Source organism: Plecotus auritus (genome assembly GCF_963455305.1).
Source record: "Plecotus auritus genome assembly, chromosome: 6".
Taxonomy (NCBI): Eukaryota; Metazoa; Chordata; class Mammalia; order Chiroptera; family Vespertilionidae; genus Plecotus; species Plecotus auritus.
In genome coordinates, this window is record NC_137773.1 from 32258504 (window position 1) to 32284059 (window position 25556).

Genomic DNA, 25556 nt, shown 5'->3' on the forward strand with positions numbered 1-25556 from the left:
ATCAGCTAGAGAAGCCTTCACCTACCAATGAGCGCAAGGAAAGGGGGCGGGTAAAACTGGGAAACGGTTTGTTCCGGGTTGACCTTTCCTTTCTAATGTGCGTCCGGGTTACTAACTGTCGGAGTTTGGAGTTGAGTACCGTGGAATTCTTCCCGCTTAATACTTTTTCTTGAACCCTAAGCATTTATTTACCACGAACGCTAAAGGAAACCTGAGGTTTCAGCACTCATCCTTTGTCCTTTAGCACGTTCCTTCTCTGGAGCGCAAAAGAGAGCTGGTTTAAGACGCTTGTTCGTCTTGGGGTGGGAGACTACATTTCCCAGGAGACACACGAGCAAACGCCCAAACTATTTCCCAGACTCCCCCACGTTTCGGCCCTACAAAGCGGTCTTCCCTCGGGGGTTGAAGACTTCGGGCCAAGATGGCGACAGGAACGGGCAGTAAGTATCTGTGCTGTTTTGCGTGGAATGCTTTTGTAGAGCCGAGGCCGGGCACCGGGTTTCTGTCACACAGTTGGGGAGTAGGAACAATGATTTGCCTGAGAGCCCAGAGTCTTCAGAGACTTTCGCTCGACGGCGTCGTGGAAAGCCAGTATTTGGGGGTCGGAAAGTGTAGGGTCTTGTGTCTTAGGGCGGCCGCAGAAATTTGAAAGCAGCAGCTCAGCAACTCCTTTTATCTTTGGAAACTGTGTGGAGTGAATGATAAAGCTGCTGCTCTAGAGACTCGGCGTGCAGACCTAGACGTGTTGTGAGCCATACCGAGTGGCCGGCATCTCAAAGAGCCATTCACACTCTGACCAACGGTTGTGGGTTCCTACTCTCTGTCACAGAGAAATGGTATATTTTAACCGTGAGCTTTTTCTGCCACCAGGGAAATTGCGTCTCTTGACCTCAGCCATTTTCCTCTGTTTTGTGGACTGACAAGATCTTTTAGGCCCGACAACTCAAGGGGGCTGGGGGGGGGGGGAGATTCTGAAAACAGTAAACAAGTTTATGCTTAGAAGGAGGCGGGGCAGTAAGGGGGTGGCTACTCGGAATCCTGGGAAATGAAATAAATCTTGGAGCCCTGACCGGTTTGGCTCAGTGGATAGAGCGTCGGCCTGCGGACTGAAGGGTCCCAGGTTCGATTCCGGTCAAGGGCATGTACCTTGGTTGCGGGCACATCCCCAGTAGGGGGTGTGCAGGAGGCAGCTGATCGATGTTTCTAACTCTCTATCCCTCTCCCTTCCTCTCTGTAAAAAAATCAATAAAATATATTTAAAAAAAAAAGAAATAAGTCCTGGAGTTCAAATTGAGATAAAGAATGTATTATTAAAACGGCTGTTTTGGAGAACTGCTTTATCTTAATCTGACATCGTTTTTTATTTATTTTTTATAAAGCAGGGTAGTCATGAGGAAATTAAATATTTTGCCAGATACTCATTGCAGTTCACATGCAATGAATAGGTACCACCCATCCAGTGGTGATATTTTACTAGCGAGGTGAAAATCAAGATTTGGTGATAGAGCTCACTTTGTCCTTACAAGTTGGGATGTTTTGTATTAGGCTTTTAGACCTCCCTTTGGGGCCAAGAACTAGTGCCTCATTGGTTGCTTCTAAACCTTTTCTCCTTTCAGAACACAAGCTGTTGAGTAGTGGCCCCACAGAACCATGGTCCATCCGAGAGAAGCTGTGTTTAGCATCTTCTGTCATGAGGAGTGGGGATCAAAATTGGTAAGGTATTTCGGATGTCTGGTTTCTTGGGTCTTCAAAATTGTTGCATGTTTTTTTTACATTAGTGGATTCCTGTAATTAGTCAATACTGACCTGTAAGCAGTATCCTCCTATATAATAAAAGGATAATATGCAAATTGACCCTAACTGTGGGGAACAACAGGTTGCAATGACACACACTGACCACCAAGGGACAGATGCTCAGTGCAGGAGCTGCCCCCTGGTGGTCAGTGCACTCCAACAAGGGGAGCTCCACTCAGCCACCAGCCGGGCTCACCACTGCGAGCATAACAGCGGTAGCTCTAAGGATGTTGACTGTGGCTTAGGCCCGATCCCCTGAGGAGCGGGCCTAAGCCGTCAGTTGGACATCCCCCAAGGGGGTCCCAGACTGAAAGAGGGTGCAGGCTGGGCTGAGGGGACAGACCTGTATTCTATATATAAAAGCCTAAGCAACCGGTAGCTATGACATATGACATGCACTGGCCACCAGGGGGCAGATATTCAATGCAGGAGCTGCCTCCCCCCCCCCCCCCCCCCCCGTGGTAAGTGCACTCCACAGTGGGAGTGCTGCTCAGCTGACCGAAGTGAGCCGGTTCCATGGCTGGTGAGTGCAGCTGTGACAGCGTGAGCCTCTCCGCCTTGGAGGCAGCGCTACTGAGCTGAAGTGGTGCCCACCCGGCTTGGGCTCCTCCCCAGCCACCTGCCATTTCAAGCACTACTACATCCCTCAGCAGTCCAACATCCCCAAGGGGTCTCAGATTGCGAGAGGGCGCAGGCCAGGCTGAGGGACCCTGCACTGGGCCTCTTAAGTTTCTTTTATAACAGCTTTATTAAGATACTAGAGGCCCGGTGCATGAAAATTCATGCACTGGGGGGGGGGGGGGCGGTTTCTAAGCCCAGCCTCCCCCCTCTCACAGTCTGGGAGTCCTCAGGGGTGGGAGGCGACCCTGCGATCAGGGGAAGGCGACGCCCCATCACACCTCTGCTGCTGCCATTGCCGGCAGCACAATCATTGGCCAGCTCTGGGGGGCTGAGGGGACTGGGGGACTCTGGAGGCAGGCGCCCCAACGGGGCTGAAGGGACTGGGCGCCACCATCTGTGGCTGTGGGCGCTGCCATCTTTGAGGGTGGGGCAGTCAATTAGCATATTCCCTCCTTATTGGCTGTGGGCGCCACCATATTTGCAATGGTGTGAAGGTCAATTAGCATATTCCCTCTTTATTAGGTAGGGTAATTTACATGCCATAAAATTAACCCAATGCATTCACAGAATTTAGTATATTCAGAGTTGTGCAACTGTCAGTCACTGTAAAATCTGCACCTCATCTAATCATCTACTTTCTGTTTCTATAGATTGCTTATTCTGGACATTTCATATAAATGAAATAATTTGTGGTCTTCTGTGACTGGATTTTTTTTACTTAGCATAATACTCTCAAGGTTCTTATTGTATCATTTGTACTTTTTCTTTGTATGACTAAATAATGGTCTGTATGAGTATACCACATTTTGTTTATCTGTTCATCAGTTGATGAGCATTTGTGTTGTTTTAAGCCGATGTTTAACTTTTTGAGGAACTGCAATATTGTTATTTTTTTATTGATTTCAGAGAGGAAGGGAGAGAGAGATAGAAACATCAATGAGAGAGAATCAATGATTGGCTGCTTCCTGCATGCCCCCCACTGGGGATCTGAGCCCACACTCCAGGCATGTGCCCTTGACCGGAATCAAACTCGAGATCCTTCAGTCTGCAAGCTACAAAATTATTTTTTTTTAACAGTGGCCCCACCATTTTATATTCCACCAGCAATAAATGAAGGCCCAATTTCTCTATGTTCAACACTTTTTTAAAAAATGTCTTACTGTTTTTTGGGGGAGAGGAAAGGAGATGGATAAAGATAGCAACATCGATGAGAGAGAAACATCATAGATCGGCTACCTCCTGCAGACCCCCTTCTAGGGATCGAGTCTGAAACCGGGGCATGTTCCCTGACCTGAAATCGAACCGGTGACCTCTTGGTTCATGGGTCGACAATTCAACCACTAAGCTGCACCAGCTGGGCTGTATATATGGGTTATAATGGGCTATATATATAAAAATGTGGGTTCAACATTTTTTGTCTTTTTTATTATAGCTGTACTAGTGGCTATGTAATGATATCTCATTGTGGTTTTGATTTGCATATCCCTAATGTTGAACACCTTTTCATATGCTTATTAGCCATTTGTATGTCTACTTTGGAGAAATGTCTGTTCAGATCCTTTGGATTACTTATATTTATTACTAACTTTTAAGAATTCTTTACCCTGGACACAAATCCTTGTCAGATAACTTTCAAATATTTCTCCTTTTTTGTGTATTGTCTTACATTCTTGATTGGTATTGTTGATTGCACAAACGTTTTTCATTTTGATGTATCCAATTTATTTTTTTTCTTCTGTTGCTTGTGTTTTTGGTGTCATAGCTAAGAAACCATTTAATTTTTTTTCTTTTAAGAGCTTTATAGTTTTAGCTCTATACAATTAGATTCTGGATCCATTTTGAGGTAATTTTATGTATGTTATAAGGCAGGGGATTCTTTTGCATGTAGATATCCACTCTCCCAATACCCAGTATTTGTTGAAAGACTATGCTTTCATTGAATTGTTTTGGCACTCCAGTATTTCTTTTTAAGTGTCAAATAGTAGGACTGTGGTTTCCAATTTTTTTGCTACTAGGACATACACTTTTTCATTTTTAACGTTTCTCTTTTTCCCCCCCTTCTTTCCCTCAGGATCCAAGGCCATTTTAATTATCTTAAATCTTATAGTTTACTATACACATTTGTGTTTACATGGTATGTCTCTACTACTTTAACCATTCAGATGGGTTTACAAAAGCACAGTTACTGGTCACCTTTAGTATTTCTGCCACTTTATCTATTTTAAAAATAACTTTTCAAAGATGTAAGTGGGGCCATAGCTGGTTTGGCTCAGTGGGTAGAGCGTCAGCTCTTGGAGTGAAGCGTACGGGTTTGATTCCGGTCAAGGGTGGGTACCTGGTTTACAGGCTGGATCTCCGGCCCTGATCAGGGTGCATTCAGGAGTCGACCAATCGGCGTGTCTCTCTCATATCCATGTCTGTCTCTCCCCGTCCCTTCCACTCTTAAAATCAGTGGAAAAATGTCCTCAGGTTAGGATTAACAAGCTAACAGACAAAAAAAATCAGTTCAATTTATATTTGAGTTGAGTTATATTTAAGTTAAATCTAAGATTTATCAAATTAGTGTGGTTCATTTTGTCTTGGGGTTTACCATTTACTTTGATGCAAGAACAGCTGCTACATAGAATATCTCACACCTTTTTTAAAAAAATATGTTTTTATTGATTTCAGAGAAGGGAGAGGGAGAGATAGAAACATCAATGATTAGAGAGAATCATTGATCAACTGCCTCCTGCATGCCTCCTACTGGGGATTGAGCCCACAACCCGGATATGTGCCCTTATTGGGAATCAAACTATGATGGAGGGAAGGGGGTGGGTGGGCAGAGAAACATCCACAGCAGAGACACATCAATCAGTTGCCTTCCACACTCACCCCAACTGGGACCAGAAATCAAACCTGCAACCCAAGTACGTGCCCTTGTCTGGGAATTGAACCCAAGACCCTATGGTGCTTGGGTCAACACTCCAACCACTGAACCACACTGGCAAGGACTGAACTGATTTTTTTAAACAAACCACCAAGGAAACTGGTTTGGAATACAATCTAATCTGTATATTTTCTCACAATTTTATTAGAAAAATAGCGTGAAAACACTTTGAAATTTTAAATTGGTATTTATTTTTTGAGGAAGTACTAAAACATAAGGTTCAAAGTTCAAAATGGTACAGTGTCTTTCCCCCATCACTGTACCTCATTTCCCATGTTAGCAGTTTCTTGTGTGTTTCTCTAGGCATTAATTTTGTATATATGAACAAAAATATATTTTCTTTCTCCTTTTAAAATGTATTTTTTATTGATTTCAAAGAGGGAGAAGGATAGAAACATTAATGATAGAGAATCACTGATTGGCTGCCTCTTGCATGCCCTTAACTGGGGATGGAGCCCACAACTTGGGCATGTGCCCTGACCTGGAATCGAACTGTGGGCTCCTGGTTCAAGGGTTGATGCTCAACCATTGAGTCACACTGGCTGGGCTTATTATATCTTTTAGGTCTTTGTATATCTGTATATCAGGATCTATCTTATTGCTGCTTTTTTTTTAAACAGCTGCATGGTATTGTTTTTGGATATATCATAAACTGGTACTGTCTTAATGGACATTTGCTAACACAAATACCATCTTGCATAGTTATGTATAAGTTCTATCTAAGATAAACAAAGTAAAATGATTGGATCAAAGAATATATGAGTTTATAAAATTTGACAAATATTTCAAATTGCCCTACTCAGAGATTGTTTCAATTTATACTCCCATTGATAATAAACCAAAGTATCTGTTTTCTATGCCCTGGATCATAGATTGTGTTTTTGATCTTTGACAGTATTATAAAAGGTGAGAAATAGTTTTCCTATTTTCATTTGCATTTATTCTGTGATGAGTGAGGTTGAATATTTTCATGTGTTAAGGAGCCAATTTTATTTCCATCTATAAACTGATTTTTCTATTTGATTATATCCTTTTAATTTGGGGGGCTCCTTGTGTATTGGAGAGATTAATCATTTGAGGTGTGAGATGTAGCTTTTTGTGCCATCTGACTTACTTATGGTGGTATTTTTACCTTAAAACTTTTAAGCCCTCGCCAGGTAGCTCAGTTGGTTAGAGCAGTGGTCGGCAAACTGCGGCTAGCGAGCCGCGGTTTGCCGCTCTGTTGACTGAGTTTGCCGACCACTGCCTTAGGGAAAAACACTTAAAAAACATTTTAATAATGTACTAATGTCTTTAACCTGAAGTCAAAACTTCTGGGTAAGGGTAATTAATGCCTTATGCAGTGGTTGGCAAACTCATTAGTCAACAGAGTGGCAAACCACGGCTCGCGAGCCGCAGTTTGCCGACCACTGGGTTAGAGCATTGTTCCAATATGCCAAGGTTGTGGATCCCTGGTCAGGGCAAATACATGAATTATCCAGTAAATGCATAAATAATTGGAAATCAAATCCATCTCTCTCAGTGTGTTTCTGTCTCTGTGTCTCTCTGCCCCCTCTCTCCCTCTCTAAAATCAATCAATAAAAATACATAATTAAAATATTTAAAAAATGTGATTTGTTAATAATTTTCTTTTACAGCTCTTGGATTTTGTGTCATAAATAGAAAGTTCTTCTCTAGTCTGAAGTATAAAATAATCTATGATTTCTTCTAGTACTTTCATGGTTAAATTTTTTGAATATTTAAATCTTTAGTGTATTTAGGGCTTTTCTCGGTGTAAGTTATAAATTATGGATCAAATTTTATTTTTTGGTTATAGCTATCCATATAACAATGTTAAAATTAACTTTCCCTTTAAAAAGAGTTCTGTGATACTGTTATCCCAACATAAAATTTAAAGACTTTTCTTTTTAAGTTATGAAATATTTCAACCTCATAGAGAAGTATGGAGAATAATAAATCTAGATTGCCTATGTACTCAGTACCTGGATAGAACAAATCTTAATATATTTTTTAAAAAATATTTTTATTGATTTAGAGAAAGAGGAAGGGAGAGAGAGAGAAACTTCAGTTGTCCTCCATATGCACAATGATCTGGGACTGAACCAGAAACCCAGGCGGGGAATCCAACTGGCAACCTTTCCATGCACAGGACGACAATCAACTGGGCCACTCTGGCTGGGCCAAATCTCAATATTTTGTCATGTTTTCTTCTTAAAGAAATAGTTTGAAGCCCCTTTACACTTTTTTCTACAATTTTTCTTGATCTCATTCTGGTCCAATTCTCTTCATTTTTGCCTGTTTATTTTTATACCTGCAACTTTTTAAAAGGTTGTATAATTATGTCATAGCAGAAAATTGTCAGCTTTTTTAGTTAATATTATTGTTATAAATAACCATATCACCACATATATTTCATGGTTATATTTATGGACTGTTTAATATTTCATAGAGTTAAAGAGCCATATGGTAAAGATCCTTTTACAGGCATTTAGGAATAACCTAACTATTCACCATTCTGATCAAGTCTACACTGTACTTCTTGGTGCTTGCTTATTTTTTTTTTTAAATATATTTTATTGATTTTTTACAGAGAGGAAGGGAGAGGGATAGAGTTAGAAACATCAGCTGCCTCCTGCACATCCCCCACCGGGGCTGTGCCCACAACCAAGGTACATGCCCTTGACCGGAATCGAACCTGGGACCCTTGAGTCCGCAGGCCGACGCTCTAGCCACTGAGCCAAACCGGTTAGGGCGGTGCTTGCTTATTTTGTTAAATTTTTTTTTTAATCCTCACCTGAGGATATTTTTTCTATTGAATTTTTAAAAAATATTTTTTTATTGATTTCAGAGAGGAAGGGAGAGGTAGAGATAGATAGAAACATCAATGATGAGAGAGAATCATTGATTGGCTTTCTCTTGCATGCCCCCAACCAGGAATCATGGCTGCAACCCAGGCGCATGCTTTTGACTGGAATTGAACCTGGGACCCTTCAATCTGCAGGCCGGTGTTCTATCCACTGAGCCAAACCAGCCAGGGCTCCACTGATTTTTAGTGAGGGTGGAAGAAAGAAGGAGAGAGAGAGAGAAACATTGACATGAGAAAGACACATTGTTTGCCTCCTACATGCACTCAGTGGGGGCAGGGGAATGAACCTACAAGACAGGTATTGCCCTTGTCTAGGAATCAAACCTGTGACCCTTCCGTGCAAGGGCTGATGCTCTACCACTGAGCCACACCAGCCAGGGCTGTTACATTATTTTCTTAAATTACTAGGAGCTGTATTTTTGGATCAAAAGAACATTTTTAGGTCTGTATTATATTATAAATTGCTTTTCAAAAGGCAGATCTTTTCTAAGAAGCCAAAATCAACATAAAAATATTTCCCCAAATGAACAGAAATGATGCTTTATTAGGTTCTAATATCTTCACTTCACCTAGGAAATACATCACCTAGGAAAACTTTAGCAATGACTATTTCCTTCTAAATGATTTTAAAGTCGTTATTTTCCATAGTCACATTTTACAGTATACCTCCCAGTGGCAGTTTTTTTCCCAAGGTTTGTACTCCAAACATTGAACTGTCAGTGTACTTTTCCTCTCCGCGCTCCCCCCCTTCTTTTTTTCTTCTGTTTGGTGTGTATTAAGGCTTTTCTTATTTTATAGGGTATCAGTTAGCAGAGCAATCAAGCCCTTTGCAGAACCCGGCCGCCCTCCAGACTGGTTCTCTCAAAAAGTAAGTTCCCAAGCAAGTTTTAGAGCAGTCTCTGAGATGTGAAGTGGGTTCCCTGCCTTTTAATCACAAGGCTTTTATACCATGAAGAAGGAAAGTAGTTGAGAATACCTTTTCCACATATGCTCATTTTACAAATTACTATTGTCAGTGTAGCATAACTATTAAGAGCCCCTCTTCAAAAAAAAATGTCTAAAAGTAAAAAAAAAAAAAAAAAAAAAAAAAAAAAAAAAAAAAAGCAAAAGAGCCCAAGCGTGGGAATTAAATAGATCTGGGTTTAATAGGACTCTACTTGAAAACTTTGGACAATGAGCTTCAGTTTTCTCATTTGTAAAATAGAGATAAATGTTGCTTCAGGATTGTTTTGAAGATTCAACTGAGGTAATACCTATAAAACATTTAGCACAGTGCCTTGCAGATGGTAACTACTCAGTAGATAATAGCTATAAATACTGGCTATTAGGTAATCTTTTTATTTTGAACTGATTTGATTCTAAGTAATTTGCTCTCCTAGAAACATTCATATCTCCCTTCTCTAAACTTTAGTATGTTGAAATTTTCCTGGCTTGCTCATCTTTCACTTTTTTTTCCATAGCATTGTGCTTCTCAGTACTCTGAACTTCTAGAAACTACCGAGACCCCAAAGTAAGTAAAAAAACCAGGCACTCAAGCTAAATCTCTTTAGTGGAGAGTGTTTTCTGAGGAAGTCTGGTTTATATCTATTTATATTACTGGGTGATAAAAGTATTGGAGAAGTTATCTGTGGTTAGGTGATGGTAGAAAAGGCTCAAAGAAAGCAAGTGGGAATGGGAACAGATATTCTCTTATTCAAATGTGTATATGTTTTAATTTTTCACAGACGGAAACGGGGTGAAAAGGGAGAAGTGGTGGAAACTGTTGAAGATGTCATTGTTCGGAAACTGACTGCTGAACGAGTTGAGGAACTAAAGAAAATGATAAAGGAAACCCAGGAAAAATATAGGTACTTATCAGAGAAATGCCAAATGATTGGGGGAGACAAAAGAGACTGACTTCTAATACTGGTCAGGATTTTATTTATTTTTAATATTTTAATGTATTTTTATGGATTTCAAAGAGGAATGGAGAAGGAGAGAGATAGAAACATCAATGATGAGAGAGAATCATTGATCGGCTGTCTCCTGCATGCTCCCCACTGGGGGCCCACAGCCTGGGCGTGTGCTCTGACTGAGAATCAAACTGTGGCCTCCTGGTTCATGGATTGACCCTCAACCCCAGAACCACACTGGCTGGCTGGTCAGAATTTTTTAAGTAGCAGATTAAAAAACCCAAGTCTATCTACCTCTCTTTCTTCCTACAGACGACTGAAAAGAGATGCAGAACTAATTCAAGCTGGGCACATGGACAGCAGACTGGAGGAGCTTTGCAATGACATTGCAATGTGGGTTACATTATATTATTATTCTTATACTCCTTTCTCTCCCTTTACCCCCTTTTCTCCTCTAGTAATCTGGCTTATTTTCTCCTTCTGCCATTCCTTTAAGACTTGGAGAGATTCTGGAAAGGGAAAGCTGCATAGTGGCCTGGTATTGGGGCTGGGGGGAGTGAGTTCTAGAAAGTAATGAGATAGAACATTTCAGTGTGAGAACATAACTTAGTTCTAACTTTAAAGTGGCTTTAGTTTGTGTGGATGAAGAACTGGTAGTTAGACAGTACACTCAAAATTTCCTGTTCTGCTGATAATGATTCCTTTTTAGCCCTTTCATCCAGAAACTGCTAGCTTGGCAAATAATTTCCTTGTTAGGCACTATGAACTGTGGAGGAGCTAGAGCTGGCTAGGATCTAACCTTTAATTTCCTCTTTAGGAAAAAGAAATTGGAGGAAGAGGAGGCTGAAGTAAAGAGGAAGGCTACAGATGCTGCATATCAAGGTAAGCTGAGCCTATTGACTGTTTAGTGATTGACTATACAGTATTGCATGCTAAAAACAATTGAAAACTATTTTATAATGTAGAATCCACTGATTCCAATTTACCTGCACACTTTCCTTTGTCATCTCTTTTATCAGAATAAAAACATCCCTTTGTTTCCTGGAAAGAACTCTTAGAAAATTAGCTCTGCTCAAGTCTCACTAGATCTGTGTCCTTTTAGGATACAAAGGCTTAAAATAAAGATATTGAACATAATTAAGATTTTAGAAGTCAAAGGCCTATAAAAAGATTGAGAATATCCCAGGCACTTAAGGAGAGGAACTTAAGCATTTGTAATTCTAGGAATACATGCTCTGAGCTCATGAGGTCTTTCCTTCTTATTAAAAGCAGCATCTTTTTTTTTTTTTTTTAAATGTTTTTATTGATTTCAGAGAGAGAGAGGGAGAAACATCAGTGATGAGAGAGAAGCATTGATTGGCTGCCTCCTGCATGCCCCCTACTGGGGATTGAGCTCACAACCTTGGCTATGTGCCCCGACTGGGAATCAAACTGTGAGCTCCTGGTTCATGAGTTAACACTTAACCACTGAGCTGCACCAGCTGGGCAAAAGCAGAATCTTAATAATAAGTTGTTGAGGATATTAAGGGATGTTTAAACCACTTTCCTACTCCAAGGATCTTTGGGATAATTGAATAGTTTAAATGTTTGCTTAGTGTGCCCGGCTGATGAGGCTTAGTGGTGTTAAGCAGTGGACTCATGCACCAAAGGTCGTCAGTTCAATTCTTGGTTAGGGCACGTACCCGGGTTGTGGGCTCATTTCCCGGTGTGGGCATGCAGTAGGCAGCCAATTGATCGATCAGTGTTTCTCTTTCACTGATATTTCTATCTCTCTGTCCCTCCCCCTTTCTCTCTTTCTAAAATCAATAAAAACATTTTTTTAAAAGTCCTTTTTTTAGATAAAAAATTAAAAGGTGTTTGTTTAATGTAAGAATTTCTCTTGGGTAAGCTTTCTTGTTTCCCAGAAGTGTTACAGAAAGCCTTTTCAAAATTTATTTTAATTTAGCACTGCAGTTACTCCGAATAGGCCAAAAGAAAAAAAAAAGCAATTCCATGAGTTCTAGATTTCATGAAAGGACCACATATGATACTATGTACATCAATTTGATGTGCAAGTGTGCAATAAATATATACATATTCCTTCCTATCTGCTTTATGTCATTCTAAAGTATCCATAGATCAAGCTGAGATTTAGAAATGTGAAAAGGCCATAACAGTGAAAATGAAAATAACAGACGCAACAAAGAAAGCTTTCTAATCCAAACTCAATGCTGTTTTAGTAACGCACTATACCTATTTGTCCTTTATTATATAATGGCCAAGTAGTGTCTAGTTTCACTTAGTTAATCTTGAAGACTTAGATATTGTTCTCTTACATGTTCTAGCTCGTCAAGCAGTAAAAACACCCCCTCGGAGGTTACCCACTGTGATGGTTCGATCTCCTATAGATTCTGCCTCCCCAGGAAGTGATTATCCACTTGGGGACTTGACTGCAACCACTATGGAAGAGGCCACCTCTGGGGTGAGTATATTTCCATATGCAGGAATTAATCAGCAAAGGGGCAATAAGCCAGCAGAGAGCTGAGTGATGAGGAAATCACTTTTGGCCTGGAGGCAACTTCCTCTCTTGGTCTGAATGTCAAAGGCTTTACCTTGTTCTGTGCTCTTAAGATAAGGATGGACCTAAAAACACTGAGGCTTTGACCTTTTGAGAGATAGGTAAAAGACTATGTCAAGGAATTGTTTGTAAGTGTATTAGTACTATGAAATTCATGCTGAAATAAGGAACAGTTGTTTTGTAATATATAATATTGGTAGTGGGTAAGGAGTTTGTATAAAAGGTAGGTTGGGTGGAGTGATTGGGTCATTGTGGGTAGGTGTAAAAGAAACAATTGTGGGGAAGAAAGTTGTGGCTGAGAGCAGGAGGGTAGGGGGTTTCTGGGCAGTTCCACTCAGGACTAAAACAATAATAGTTAGACACACTAACCCACCCAGATTAATAGGGAACCTTTCAGAGTTTGAGAAGTCAGATAAAGGTTCTCTGTTGTCTCTTAGGTAACCCCTGGGACTTTGCCGAGTACCCCAGTCACCTCGTTTCCTGGGATTCCTGACACCCTTCCTCCAGGCTCTGCACCCTTAGAAGCCCCCATGACCCCAGTAACAGATGATTCACCCCAGAAAAAGATGCTTGGACAGAAAGCAACTCCACCCCCCTCCCCTCTGCTGTCAGAGCTCTTGAAGAAGGGCAGCCTCCTGCCTACTAGCCCCAGACTGGTATGGAGACTTCTGTGGGTGTTTGAGAGCTGTGGTGATTTAATATTTTGGAAGGGAGTGCCTGGGACCTAAAATATGACATGGAAAAAAAGATTCAAAAGAGGAAGAGATCTCCTAGTTAAATGTTAATTAATTAAAAAAAAAAAAAAAAAAAAACACAAAAAATCCAACACAGTAAGTTGATAGTACTCTTGGATCCTGAGGTATTTGAAACCATAATTATTTTGGTTCTCTTCTCCAGAGAACTCTTGTTACAAAATTAAGAGTTTCCCTTGGGTCTGAAATTACTCTCTTTGGATATTAACTTTTATTTTTGTAAAGTTTGGTCAACTGCTGGAGCTTTTTTGGGAAGTGGTAGTAAAGGAAAGCTTGAGTGTAGCCTTCACCTCTATTCTTCCCTGTTAGGTCAATGAGAGTGAAATGGCTGTGGCTTCTGGCCACCTGAACAGTACAGGTGTCCTCCTGGAGGTAGGCGGGGTCCTTCCCATGATACATGGTGGGGATTTGCAGCAAACACCCAACACTGTTGCAGCCTCCCCTGCTGCCTCAGGTAAGTCATCACTTTTCCATTATTTATTTTACTTTAGAGATATTGAACCTTGGCATTGATAGTCCTTGGTTTCTAGCCTTTGTTACTAAGCAATTGTTGTTAATCCTAGAGTTAAAGTCCAATCTTGGAACTATTTAACTGTTAAACCCTGTAGTGTCCCAGATTTTAAATCCATTTCATCTTCAAAATATTGATAGCCCTGGATAGCCCAGCATAGATATTAATGAGAGGACTAGAGAAGTTAATAGTGAAGCTGCTTCTCTGGGGCTTGCAAATCTAGATACCTAAGTTTATAGAGTAGAGGATTGAGATTTAGATTCAGGGAATTGGACTTGAGTCTCAGGCCTACCACACTCTGGTTTTGTGACCTTGGCTAAGTAACTGAACCCTTGAGCCTCAGTTTTCTCTTTTATTAATTGCAGTGTTTATACTTTGCAAAAATGTAGTGAGAATTAAATGATGTAGAAAATGTAAGGCAAAAAAAAGCCCTTTACAAAATACCAAACAAACATTGGCATTTCATTTTGGGTGTTTTATGATACACTTAACTTTAGCGGAAGTGACATTTATTCAGACCAGTTTTTTGTTATGTTTAATTTTTATCTGAGGAATAGTTACTACCCAATTTTCATATACATTGTGTGTTCTAGTGTTTTGGGTCATTCCTATCTTGGTATAAGATATTAAGTAAAGTTAGATAAAGTAAAGATATAGGTAATGAGTTTATTCAACAGGAATTGCTTTCATCCTTTGAGATTAAAAATTTTCTTGGTTGTGTCTTAAAGTGGCTATTGCTTCTTATTCATGTTCTTCTTTCTTACCTCATTTTGTGTACCTCTTTGTCTGTTAGGTGCCCCCACTCTTTCCCGGCTTTTAGAAGCTGGTCCTACACAGTTCACCACACCTCTTGCTTCCTTCACTACTGTTGCCAGTGAGCCTCCAGTTAAACTTGTGCCACCCCCTGTAGAGTCTGTGTCCCAGGCTACCATTGTCATGATGCCTGCGCTACCAGCACCATCCTCTGCTCCGGCTGTCTCCACTCCTGAGAGTGTAGCTCCAGGTGCGTCCCTGACCCACGCCCTGAGCAGCCGCTAGGTCCAAAATTTCAGTTAAAGGTGATCAAGAGCATCAGCTCTAATTCACATGCCTCTGTTCTGTTCCCCGTGGACATTTCTCATCTTTATCCTTAGAAAAACAAGGATGTGAGAAGAGGTGGGTGGGCATTTATGTGTTGGGGGAAAGGCCAAATATACACATAGGAGTGGGCTTGAGAATATGTTCTCACCTTACTTTCTAGATAAAACTGGGAGAAGAAAACAGGCAGATGTAAGAACTTTTTCTGAGCATTAGTATATGGGTACTTGGCATCTGTACATCCTTGATGTGATCTCCATGTGGCCGCTTGGTTCTAAATAAGCTTCTGAGATACTTTTCTCTTTCTGTTATTCAGTGAGTCAGCCTGACAGTTGTGTTCCCATGGAGGCTGTGGGGGATCCACATACTGTGACTGTTTCCATGGATAGCAGTGAAATCTCCATGATTATCAATTCTATCAAAGAGGAATGTTTCCGATCAGGGGTAGCAGAGGCTTCTGGAGGATCAAAGGCTCCCAGCATAGATGGGAAGGAAGATTTAGATCTGGCCGAGAAGATGGATATAGCTGTGTCTTACACAGGTGAAGAGCTCGACTTTGAGACTGTTGGAGACATCATTGCTATCATTGAGGACAAGGTAACTATTCAGCAACACCCAAAAGAATCTCTCATGGGTCATACATAGGCTTCTCTCCTCAGCCTCTCCTTGCTTCTCATAGTAACAATTACATAAACAACTTTCCTGCTTCTGCCCACCTCCATCTCTGTAGTCCCAAAGCCCTTTGGTGCTGACGTACTAGTTATCTCCCGAGCCATCCCTATGTTATTGGTTTGCACATGACAGATGCCTGTCCATTGATTGCTTCTACTACATGGAGAAAATGGAGAGAGAAGCTGCAGATTCAGGCCATCTCATTCGGTGCTAACAGAATTGAGGTAATTTGGCTTCTGCGACTTCAGCAGTGTATGTTTTATGGGACAGGTAGATGATCATCCTGAAGTGCTGGACGTGGCAGCAGTGGAAGCAGCATTGTCGTTCTGTGAAGACAATGATGATCCTCGGTCTCTGCCTGGCCCCTGGGAGCACCCTATGCAGCAGGAACGGGACAAGCCAGTACCTCTTTCTGCACCAGAATTGACAGTCAAGCAAGAGAGGCTAGACTTTGAGGAATCAGAAAACAAAGGAATCCATGAACTGGTAGACATCAGAGAACCTGGTGTTGAGATCAAAATGGAACCTACAGAACCAGAGCAAGGCATTTCAGGGGCTGAAGTAGTCACTGGGGTTGCTCCAGCCACATGTATGGAGCCACCAGAACTCAGGAATCAGGACTTAGATGAGGAACCCAGAAGTACTGCAGCTGGAGAGATTGCTGAAGTAGATGTTGCCAGTGGGAAAGGCGATGAGACTCCACTTACAACTGTAAAGACAGAGGTATTCACCATATGGGCCTGGGAGGATGGAGGGTTATACCTTAGGTAAGAAGTGAAAGTTTAGGCCTCTGTGTTTTTTTTGTTGCATTCCTGAGTTTTGACATGTTTGATGTGTCTAAAGTGTATAGGTGTGATCAGTGCTATACATACATATACTTAACCTATATCTATTAAATATATTAGAATCTAATTACATGGATAGGACTTGGAATTGCTTATATAGTCACATTATCATTGAAGAATAAAATTGTGTAAGCTGTAGTGATTTACCAGTACTTAGGGTGTTTGTTCTTTTTGGTCTTTAGGCATCCCCCGAAAGCATGCTATCTCCATCACATGGCTCAAATCCCATGGAAGATCCTTTAGAGGCAGAAACTCAGCACAAATTTGAAATGTCAGGTAAATAATAAGGCCAGGATATCTGTATTCTGTAACTAACTTGAAATCATTTTGCTTTGGCTTCTGAGGGATTGTGGGTTGTGGGCAAGTAGAGGAGATAGAATAGGTCAGCATGCAAAGGAGAGCTGCAGGGGATTATTGTCCATAGGAAGGGGAAGGCTAAGGTGGAAAACTCTTCAGGTAGTCTTTCTCTCCTCTGCAGACTCATTGAAAGAAGAATCAGGGACTATTTTTGGAAGCCAGATAAAGGTATTTCAGACTTTTCTTTATTCCTCTTGGTGTGTGACTAGATTTCCCTGTAGCACTACCTTTTTAACAAATTTCCATAAACTCCCATCCTTATTCTCTGAGATGAGACTGGTTTAGGAGTTGCATGGGGAAGAGCTGCAGTGGACAGTTAGGTGTAGTGGGAATATTATGGCAACATGTGCTTCCCATCTGAAAATTTGTGAATATCATACAGACCTTTCTTTGCATATAATGCACAAAGAAGCTTTGATATATTCAAAGTGATATATCAAATGAGTAGGGATATTAGAGATAGGGAGAACATATAAGAAATTAGGTTATTAGTTACACTATTCAGAGGAAATCATCCAAAGTTTTATTTTTAGAATTACTGAAGTAGTAGTAATAGACTCATATAAAGCGATGAGAGCTTGCTCCATCAGATAAGACACAAAATAAAGGCTATTTTTGATAACTTTGTACCCAGGGTCAGAGTTCCTCTCAAGAGCAAGGGGAAAGAAGGAACGCCTCTTAGCTTAGTCTTAAGTAAGTAGCTTTTTTTGTTTCTTCCTTTTAAAAAGATCCTGGCTTTGTCCAGGTTCTAAATTACTTGGTCACTTAGTGTCTGTAAGTGTATGGTAGGATAAGCGGTAGAGGGCTCAGTCAGGAAACAGTGTGAGGTCATTTTCTAGAACTGATCTAACCCAAAAGGCAGATTATGTTTAATGACGCTTTGCATAATGACTTTGCTTGCATTTGCTAACTGGAGCACACTGTGTCTAAGGATGCCCCAGGTGAGGATGAGGAGGAAGATGGAGTCAGTGAAGCAGCCAGTCTAGAGGAGCCTAAGGAAGAAGATCAAGGAGAAGGCTATTTGTCAGAAATGGATAACGAACCCCCTGTGAGCGAGAGTGATGATGGCTTTAGTATACACAATGCTACTCTGCAGTCCCACACACTGGCGGACTCCATCCCCAGCAGCCCTGCTTCTTCACAGTTGTAAGTATCTAAGATTCTTCCTTTGAGGTCAAGGCAGTGAAGGTGAGAAGTAGGAGAGGATCTTTTCTTTAATCTTACTTTTTCATCTTCCCTTTCTTGGCCTGGAACAAATACAGGCATACCTCGGAGATACTGCGGTTTTGGTTCCAGACCACCACAATAAACTGAGTATCACAATAAAGCGAGTCATAATCTTTTGGCTGGTGGAGGGTTTTGCCTTCAATTTGTAAAAAAATGTAACATCTGTGAAGCTCAGTAAAGCAAAGCGCAATAAAATAAGGTATGCCTGTAGTTGACAAGAAATAATTAGGATTTTTTTAACTTATGCCTCGTGGAACTTCTGTATTTTTTTTTTATTTTTATTTTATTTTAGCTCTGTCTGTAGTGAGGATCAGGAAGCTATTCAAGCACAGAAAATCTGGAAGAAAGCCATCATGCTTGTATGGAGAGCTGCAGCTAATCATAGGTGAGTAGGGGCTTTACCAGTTAGTAGGAACATTTTCTCCTACTCATTGTTGGTGACTAGAAAAAAATTTGAGTAGGCTTATTTGGGGCTGGAGGCATTGGCTCTTAACAACCTTCAGCCACTTAGGTCAAGTTCTCTCACCTCTGCTTTGGAGGATAAGCCAGTAATTGTACCTTATTCTCTTTGGACAGATATGCCAATGTGTTTCTGCAGCCTGTTACAGATGACATAGCACCTGGCTACCACAGCATTGTGCAGAGGTAAGCCATAATCAATTCAGCATGCCAACTTCCCTGGATTGTAAGTTGTCCAGTCTTAGTGTATTTTTGCTTTAGACAGGAAGTTTAAAGCAAATGTTTTTGATGTGAGTAAAGGTGACCAACTGCTAAACTGATTATTTCAGCAGCTGGATCACCAACGATAGTCTAAAAGAATTAAACCCTTTTATTTCCTTTCTCAATACTTATTATACAGGCTGACTTTCGTCTTTGGGTTCAGTGCATGTTTTAGGGTGAGGGTTTAGCGTTCAAGTCTTGGCAGCTGGGATTAGCGGGATGTGTGAGAAGATCTATATGGTAATAATATATTCAGGGATCCAGTTGAGTCCTCTTCCCCTCTCCTGGATTTACCTGTTGTTCTTTTTTAGGCCAATGGATTTGTCAACTATTAAGAAAAACATTGAAAATGGACTGATCCGCAGCACAGCTGAATTCCAGCGTGACATTATGTTGATGTTCCAGAATGCTGTAATGTATAATAGCTCGGATCATGATGTCTATCACATGGCAGTAGAGATGCAGCGAGATGTTTTGGAGCAGATCCAGGTACTTTGAGGAACCTCAGTTTTTGAGCATGGATGAAATGAAAATACTCAGGGGAATGATTCACATTGATGTCAGGAAAAGGGTGGCTTTTACTTGGAATAGCATCAGGCAGAAACACAGGAACATGAAATTTTATTCTTGCTGGATTCATGTTAAATATAAATATATTTTTATTGTTTTCAGAGTGGAAAAGAGAGGGAGAGATAGATAGAAACATCAATGATGAGAGAGAATCATGGATCAGCTGCCTCCTGCACGCCCCACACTGGGGATCAAGCCCACAACCTGGGCATATGCCCTGAACAGGAATCGAACTGTGACCTTCTGGTTCATAAGTTGATGTTCAACCACTGAGCCATGTCTGCTGGGCTCATGTTAGTTTTTTCATGTTGGCTTGGTAAATGAGTTGTGAGAGAATAGTCTTATCTTTCTTGGGCAAATTTCCTGAAATTTTAAAATAAAATTCTTACAAAATGATTAGCATACATTTTGTATTACATTAAGTATAAGTATAGTAGACAGTCAACAAATAGAAAACTTATTTCTAACCTATAAATGCATTGCCAGGCACCCTTTGGGATATTAAACTTGAAGGGATGTGGTCTATCTCTGCAGAGTCTTGCCAAATTACTTAAATTACTTGGTGATCTTTGGTTCATCTAGTTTTATTCTTTCTTAGAGAATAGAAATTTTGATCCTATGTTATAGCAAAAAAATAAAAAAAGTTAGAGCCATTTGGCATTTTTAGATTCTTGAAAATGTACAACGAAAATTAAAAGTGAGTGTTCTAAATTTCTAGAAGTATTTGAATGCTGATTGCAAAAGGGTACTATATTTACAAAGCCTAAGGTGTCTTTAATTCTTCCCTACTGGATCTGGTCTCTAGGGCCAACTGTGTTTCTTCTCCCTACAGCAATTCCTGGCCACACAGTTGATTATGCAAACATCTGAGTCTGGGATCAGTGCTAAAAGTCTTCGAGGAAGAGATTCTACCCGCAAACAGGATGCTTCAGAGAAGGTGAGGAGACCAAGAAAGAGCCTGTTTGCCATTGTTCCAGTGCTAGAAGTCTGAAGCATCCAAAGAACTTTATGTTACGGCTTGGTATTGTTGGGCTTCTGTATTCCATTGGTGTACATACTAGGTGTACCGGTTAATAATGCGGATTTTTTTTCAATAGATGGAGTTCCACATACGTTGATATATATGCTATTTTGTTGTATTGACAGCAATCTTCAAAACTTCATATGTCAAATTTGCTGAATGTGTTAACATCATCGATATTTTTACGCTTAAAAATGTCGAAGTTCGTGCCAAAAAAAGCATTTGCGGGAAGTTTTAATTCATTACTTTATGTTGAAGGAAAGTGCTGCTGAAAGTTATCATATACTTCAGGAAGCTTATGGTGAACATGCTCCATCTCAAGATACTTGTGAATACTGGTTTAAATGCTTTAAAAGTGATGATTTCGATGTGAAAGACAAAGAGCATCCAGGTCAACGGAAAAAGTTTGAAGACCAACAATTACAAGCATTATTGGATGAAGATGCGTGTCAAACTCAAAAACAACTTGCAGAAAGATTAAAACGTTGCTCAGCAAACAATTTCCAATCGTTTACAAGCAATGGGGAAGATTTTAAAGGAAGGAAAATGGGTGCCACATCAACTGAACGAAAGATAAATGGAAAACCGAAAAGTCATCAGTAAAATGTTGCTTCAACGGTATGAAAGAAAATCTTTTTTGCATCGAATTGTTACTGGCAATGAAAAGTGGATTTATTTTGAGAATCCCAAATGCACAAAATCATGGGTTGATCCAGGTCAACCATCAACATCGATTGCAAGTCCAAATCGCTTTGGAAAGAAGACAATGCTCTGCATTTGGTGGGATCAGGAAGGTGTGGTGTATTATGAGCTTCTAAAACCAGATGAAATTGTTAATACTGATCGCTGCCAACAACAAATAATCAATTTGAATCACGCTTTGATCGTGAAACGACCAGAATGTGCCAGAAGACATGGCAAAGTAATTTTGCTTCATGATAATGCACCACACACTTCAAAACCAGTTAAAGACGCGTTAAAAGATCTTGCCTGGGAAGTATTAACCCAACCGCCGTATTCACCAGACCTCGCTCCTTCACATTACCACTTGTTCCGATCAATGGCACACGCACTTTCTGCGCAGCACTTCAAAATGTATGAAAAAGTGGAAAATGGGGTCTCTGAATGGTTTGCCTCAAAACAAGAAAAGTTCTATTGGGACGGTATCCACAAATTACCTGAAAGATGGGGGAAATGCGTTGCTAGTGATGGACATTACTTTGAATAAAGCACTTTTAAAAAATATATATCTTTATTGATTTCAGAGAAGAAGGGAGAAGGAGAGAGATAGAAATATCGATGAGAGAGAATCATTGATAGGCTGGCTCCTGCACATCCCCCACTGGGATCGAACTCGCAACCCGGGCATGTGCCCTTGGCCAGAATCAAACCCGGGACCCTTCAGTCCGCATGCCCTCGCTCTATCCATTGAGCCAAGCCAGCCAGGGATGAATAAAGCACTTTTGATGTTTCTCTTGAAATTACTGTGTTTTCTTTGATTACAAAATCTGCATTATTAACTGGTACACCTAGTACAGATCTTAGAATGTTGGTCATTTGCTTCCATCCAAACAGAAGAAACCTGCTGTGACTGGAAGGCCCAGTCACATAGGAGAAATTGTGAGCTTAGTGAGCAAATTACTAATTCTTCTGAGGGTGCTCGCAAGATGGGAGAAATGACTTGGCTTGTAACAATTGCAGACCATTAGTTCCTGTTCCAGAGGCATAATTGCTAGATTGCTTTTGGATCTCTTTCCTCTTGTTCTTGAGTTTTTAAGTTTTGTCGTCGTGTGTGTGGTGCTTGTTTCTCTGTCCTGAGGTTTGGGGTGCTTATGGCTGAGAGTTTCTGTGGAACCTGATCAGTGTTTGTTTGTCCTCTAACAGGACAGTGTCCCCATGGGCTCTCCTGCCTTCCTTCTCTCTCTCTTTGTAAGTATTGAATGGCTGCAAGGGGTGGTGTTGCCACAGAGATTCTCTGCTCCCGCTGGGGTGGGTGGCAGAGGGAAAGCCAACATGCAGACTGTAGCAATGTGTTGAACTTCTGTTTATTCAGATCATTGAATAAGAACCTGTCTCTTCTGCATTCCTGTCTTTCTGCATGTGTGTGTGTGGGCTGGGTAGGGACTTTTTATGAGTTCACTGGGCTGGAATGAGGTATTGGTAAGGATCTAGGATGTACCGCTCCTCATTTCCTGACTCCACCTTTTGCCAATTCTTTTCTTACAAATAGAAAATTATTCAGAGAAGCAGCTGCTAGCTGGCTTTTGAAAAGTGTTCCTCATACTAGATACTCCACACAGTTTTTATATTTTCCCCTAATATTAAGTTGGAAGGCTGATGCCTGATACATAAGCATTCAGTAAAATATAAGATAAAGATCTCGGTAACAATGACTGCTGCAGATAATAGTGGCTGGTGCAAATAGTGATAAGCCTGGGAAAGCTAGCCTAAAGACTTTCATTCCTTCCTCCATGAATTGGAGACCCTCTGACTCTGTTATTCATTTTGGGGTGCTGAGACATGATATAATGGGAAGGGCATTAGGCTAGATAGAAAAACCACATGATCTTAAATTGACTGGATTATTTCTTGGAGCCTTGTTTTCCTCATCTGTCTGCTGGAGCTAATATAATGATGTACCTGTCCAGCCTACCTCACAGGGATGTTGTGAGGATAAAATGAGATAAGGGGTATGGAACTGGCTTGAAAAAAAATTAAAAGTGTTATACAAATACAAGATGGTATTTTTATTTTTACTGTTGCCTCAAAGGCAACTTGTGGTGATGAGCTCTAAATATTTGAGTCCTTAAATGTTAGAAATGTAAAAATGGCCTGGCCAAGCAAAAGTGTTCATTCATCTTACCTACAGGCCTCAGCCTGTACCACAGACAGAACACTATAATCTCCGTTCTTTTTTATTGGCCTGCAACAGTGACTCTGGATCCCCAAGCAATTGGCTGGTTGTTACAAGGCTGGTTAATAGGATCTTTTATCTATTGAAGACAGCAATGTATTGCACAAGAGGAAGGATCTGGGCTGCAGGGAGAGAGCAGCAGATGGAAAGAAGCCTTCTGATTGTCCTGATCTCATGGAAAACAACTGTCAGGAGGTGCTAGGGAACTAGTGCCAGGGTCAGTCTGCAGGAAAGGCCTTTCTTTAGGGACCAACAAACAGCTGGACAGGTATGTTAGCTAAGAATCTCACTATCCACTGCCCTTTCTGACTCTCCCACCTTTCTTTTACTCTTCCTGTTCCTTTGCACATAATTTGGGGGCTGCGGAGGGATGACAAATAGTCATTTTGTGGGCCCCAGATGAACTCCAGCAACCTCTGGTGGGCAGGAGCAAGATACTCTGTACTATATATTCTCTTACAAACTACTATCAGGTGATTTTTACCACACACTATGGGAATACATATATGCCCCTCATTTCCTGGATTTTTCTGCTGATTCCCCTCTCCCCTACGAAATCAAATCTCCAGCATTCTTGTTCCTTCTTATTTTTTAACCAACTCACTCATGCACTTTGTCTGCCTGTCATTTAGGATGGTGGCACCAGGGGGCGCCGCTGTGCCATTGAAGCAGATATGAAGATGAAAAAGTGAAGTCTCAGAGTACCCTCATTGAGCTGAACCTGAAAAAGAAATAAGTTAAAGTTTGGGCTTGTGGGCCCAGTTCCAGAAGTGGGAGTTACAGAAGAGGAGGCTCCTGGGCCATGTGACATGATCTGGGAAAATCTCAGAGTTGGAGAAGCATAATTGCCTGTTTTAGGGCAAAAATCATGGGTTGTGTTAATGTCCTAATGTGTAACTAACAGATTGTAGCTAATTTGTACTGTCTTGTGAAGTGTACAGACTTAAAAAAAAAAAATCTGTGAAGTGTTTGTGTTCAAAATAAACTCTGAAAGAAAACTCGTCTTTGGTGTGTTCTGTGTGTGTGTGTATGAAACCTGTGATTTCTGCATGATAACTGTTTCGTCATTTGTTAGAGAGGGAAAGTGGTCTTATAAAATGAATTATTCTGTTACAACTCAGAGAAGGTAAATAAATAACCAAGATTTAATTTGTAATTAATGTTTTAGAGCAGCAGTCACCAATCTTTCGCACCTCATGGGGACCACCAGTGGTCCAGAGATCACTGGTTGGCGACCACTGCTCCAAAGGTTTCTTAAACCAGCCGTCGCCAACCTTTTGGACCTCGAGGACCACTGGTTGGCGACAGCTGTTTTAAAGTGTTGTGTTGTGTTGTGCAATAAGGACCCATTCAGCTTTTCTTGAATGTTGGGAAAAACTTAAAGGTTTTAAAAATTTTCTTTATGTCATTGCCCTAGATTTGAGCATAGACGTATCGGTAGTGCTGACCTTTATTTCGTTCATTTATACATAACACTATGCAGATGGTATTTCTAGGATAGTATATTACTGTTTCCTTATCTATTTCTATATGTAGGGTTCTTATGTGTTTTAGGATTCATGACATTGCTCTTTGAAGGCTAAACTGAGTTTAAGAGTTATCAAATTTATCACTTGAGCTTATTCTAACTTCTCTTACTACATAAAAATTAACTCAGTGGAAACTAGTTATGAGCCTTTTATTATAAAGAGATGGAGATTAATAGGGTATTGCTTCATACTTTAAGCCTTCTTGAGAAAGATGGGTTTAAGAAAGATGATTAGGCCCTAGCCAGTTTGGCTTAGTGGATAGAGCATCAGCCCAGGGACTGAAGGGTGCTGGGTTCATTCCAGTCAAGGGCACATACCTCGGTTGTAGGCTTGATCCCTTGCCCCAAAGCTTGTGCTGGAGGCAACCAATTGTGTTTCTCATATCCATGTTTCTCTCTGTCTCTCCCCCTCCTTTCCACTCTTTCTAAAAATAAATGGAGGATTAACAACAAAGAGATGATTAGAAGTCATCTTTTATATGTGTGTGTGTGTGTATATATTTTATTTTATTGATTTTTTACAGAGAGAAAGGGGGAGGGATAGAGAGAAACATTGGATGAGAGAGAGACATCGGTCAGCTGCCTCCTGCACACCTCCCAATGGGGATGTGCCCGCAACCAAAGTACATGCCCTTGACCGGAATTGAACCTGGGACCCTTCAGTCTGCAGGCTGACGCTCTATCCACTGAGCCAAACTGGTCA

At 40.8% G+C, this 25556-nt stretch overlaps 1 protein-coding gene across 4 annotated transcripts; it reads left to right on the forward strand.

Annotated features, from left to right (window-relative positions):
• The first annotated feature begins 120 nt into the window (after window positions 1-120).
• BRD8 (bromodomain containing 8) lies at window positions 121-24327 on the forward strand. 4 transcript variants are annotated; one of them, XM_080673754.1, is made up of 22 exons: window positions 121-440; window positions 1617-1713; window positions 9009-9078; window positions 9671-9720; window positions 9935-10057; window positions 10415-10495; window positions 10920-10984; window positions 12427-12563; window positions 13097-13315; window positions 13721-13865; window positions 14716-14925; window positions 15316-15596; window positions 15942-16394; window positions 16699-16792; window positions 16995-17041; window positions 17805-18019; window positions 18393-18485; window positions 18677-18745; window positions 19132-19309; window positions 20223-20327; window positions 22296-22340; window positions 23958-24327. In XM_080673754.1, exons 1-22 carry the CDS (start codon window positions 422-424, stop codon window positions 24015-24017), a joined length of 2856 nt encoding a protein of 951 aa, XP_080529880.1. In that variant the 5' UTR covers window positions 121-421; the 3' UTR covers window positions 24018-24327. The 4 variants fall into 4 exon arrangements, with proteins under 4 accessions (XP_080529880.1, XP_080529881.1, XP_080529883.1 ...); XM_080673756.1 differs by having other exon boundaries at window positions 405-440; window positions 9017-9078; XM_080673755.1 differs by lacking the exon at window positions 13097-13315 and having other exon boundaries at window positions 333-440.
• The last annotated feature ends 1229 nt before the right edge of the window (window positions 24328-25556 follow it).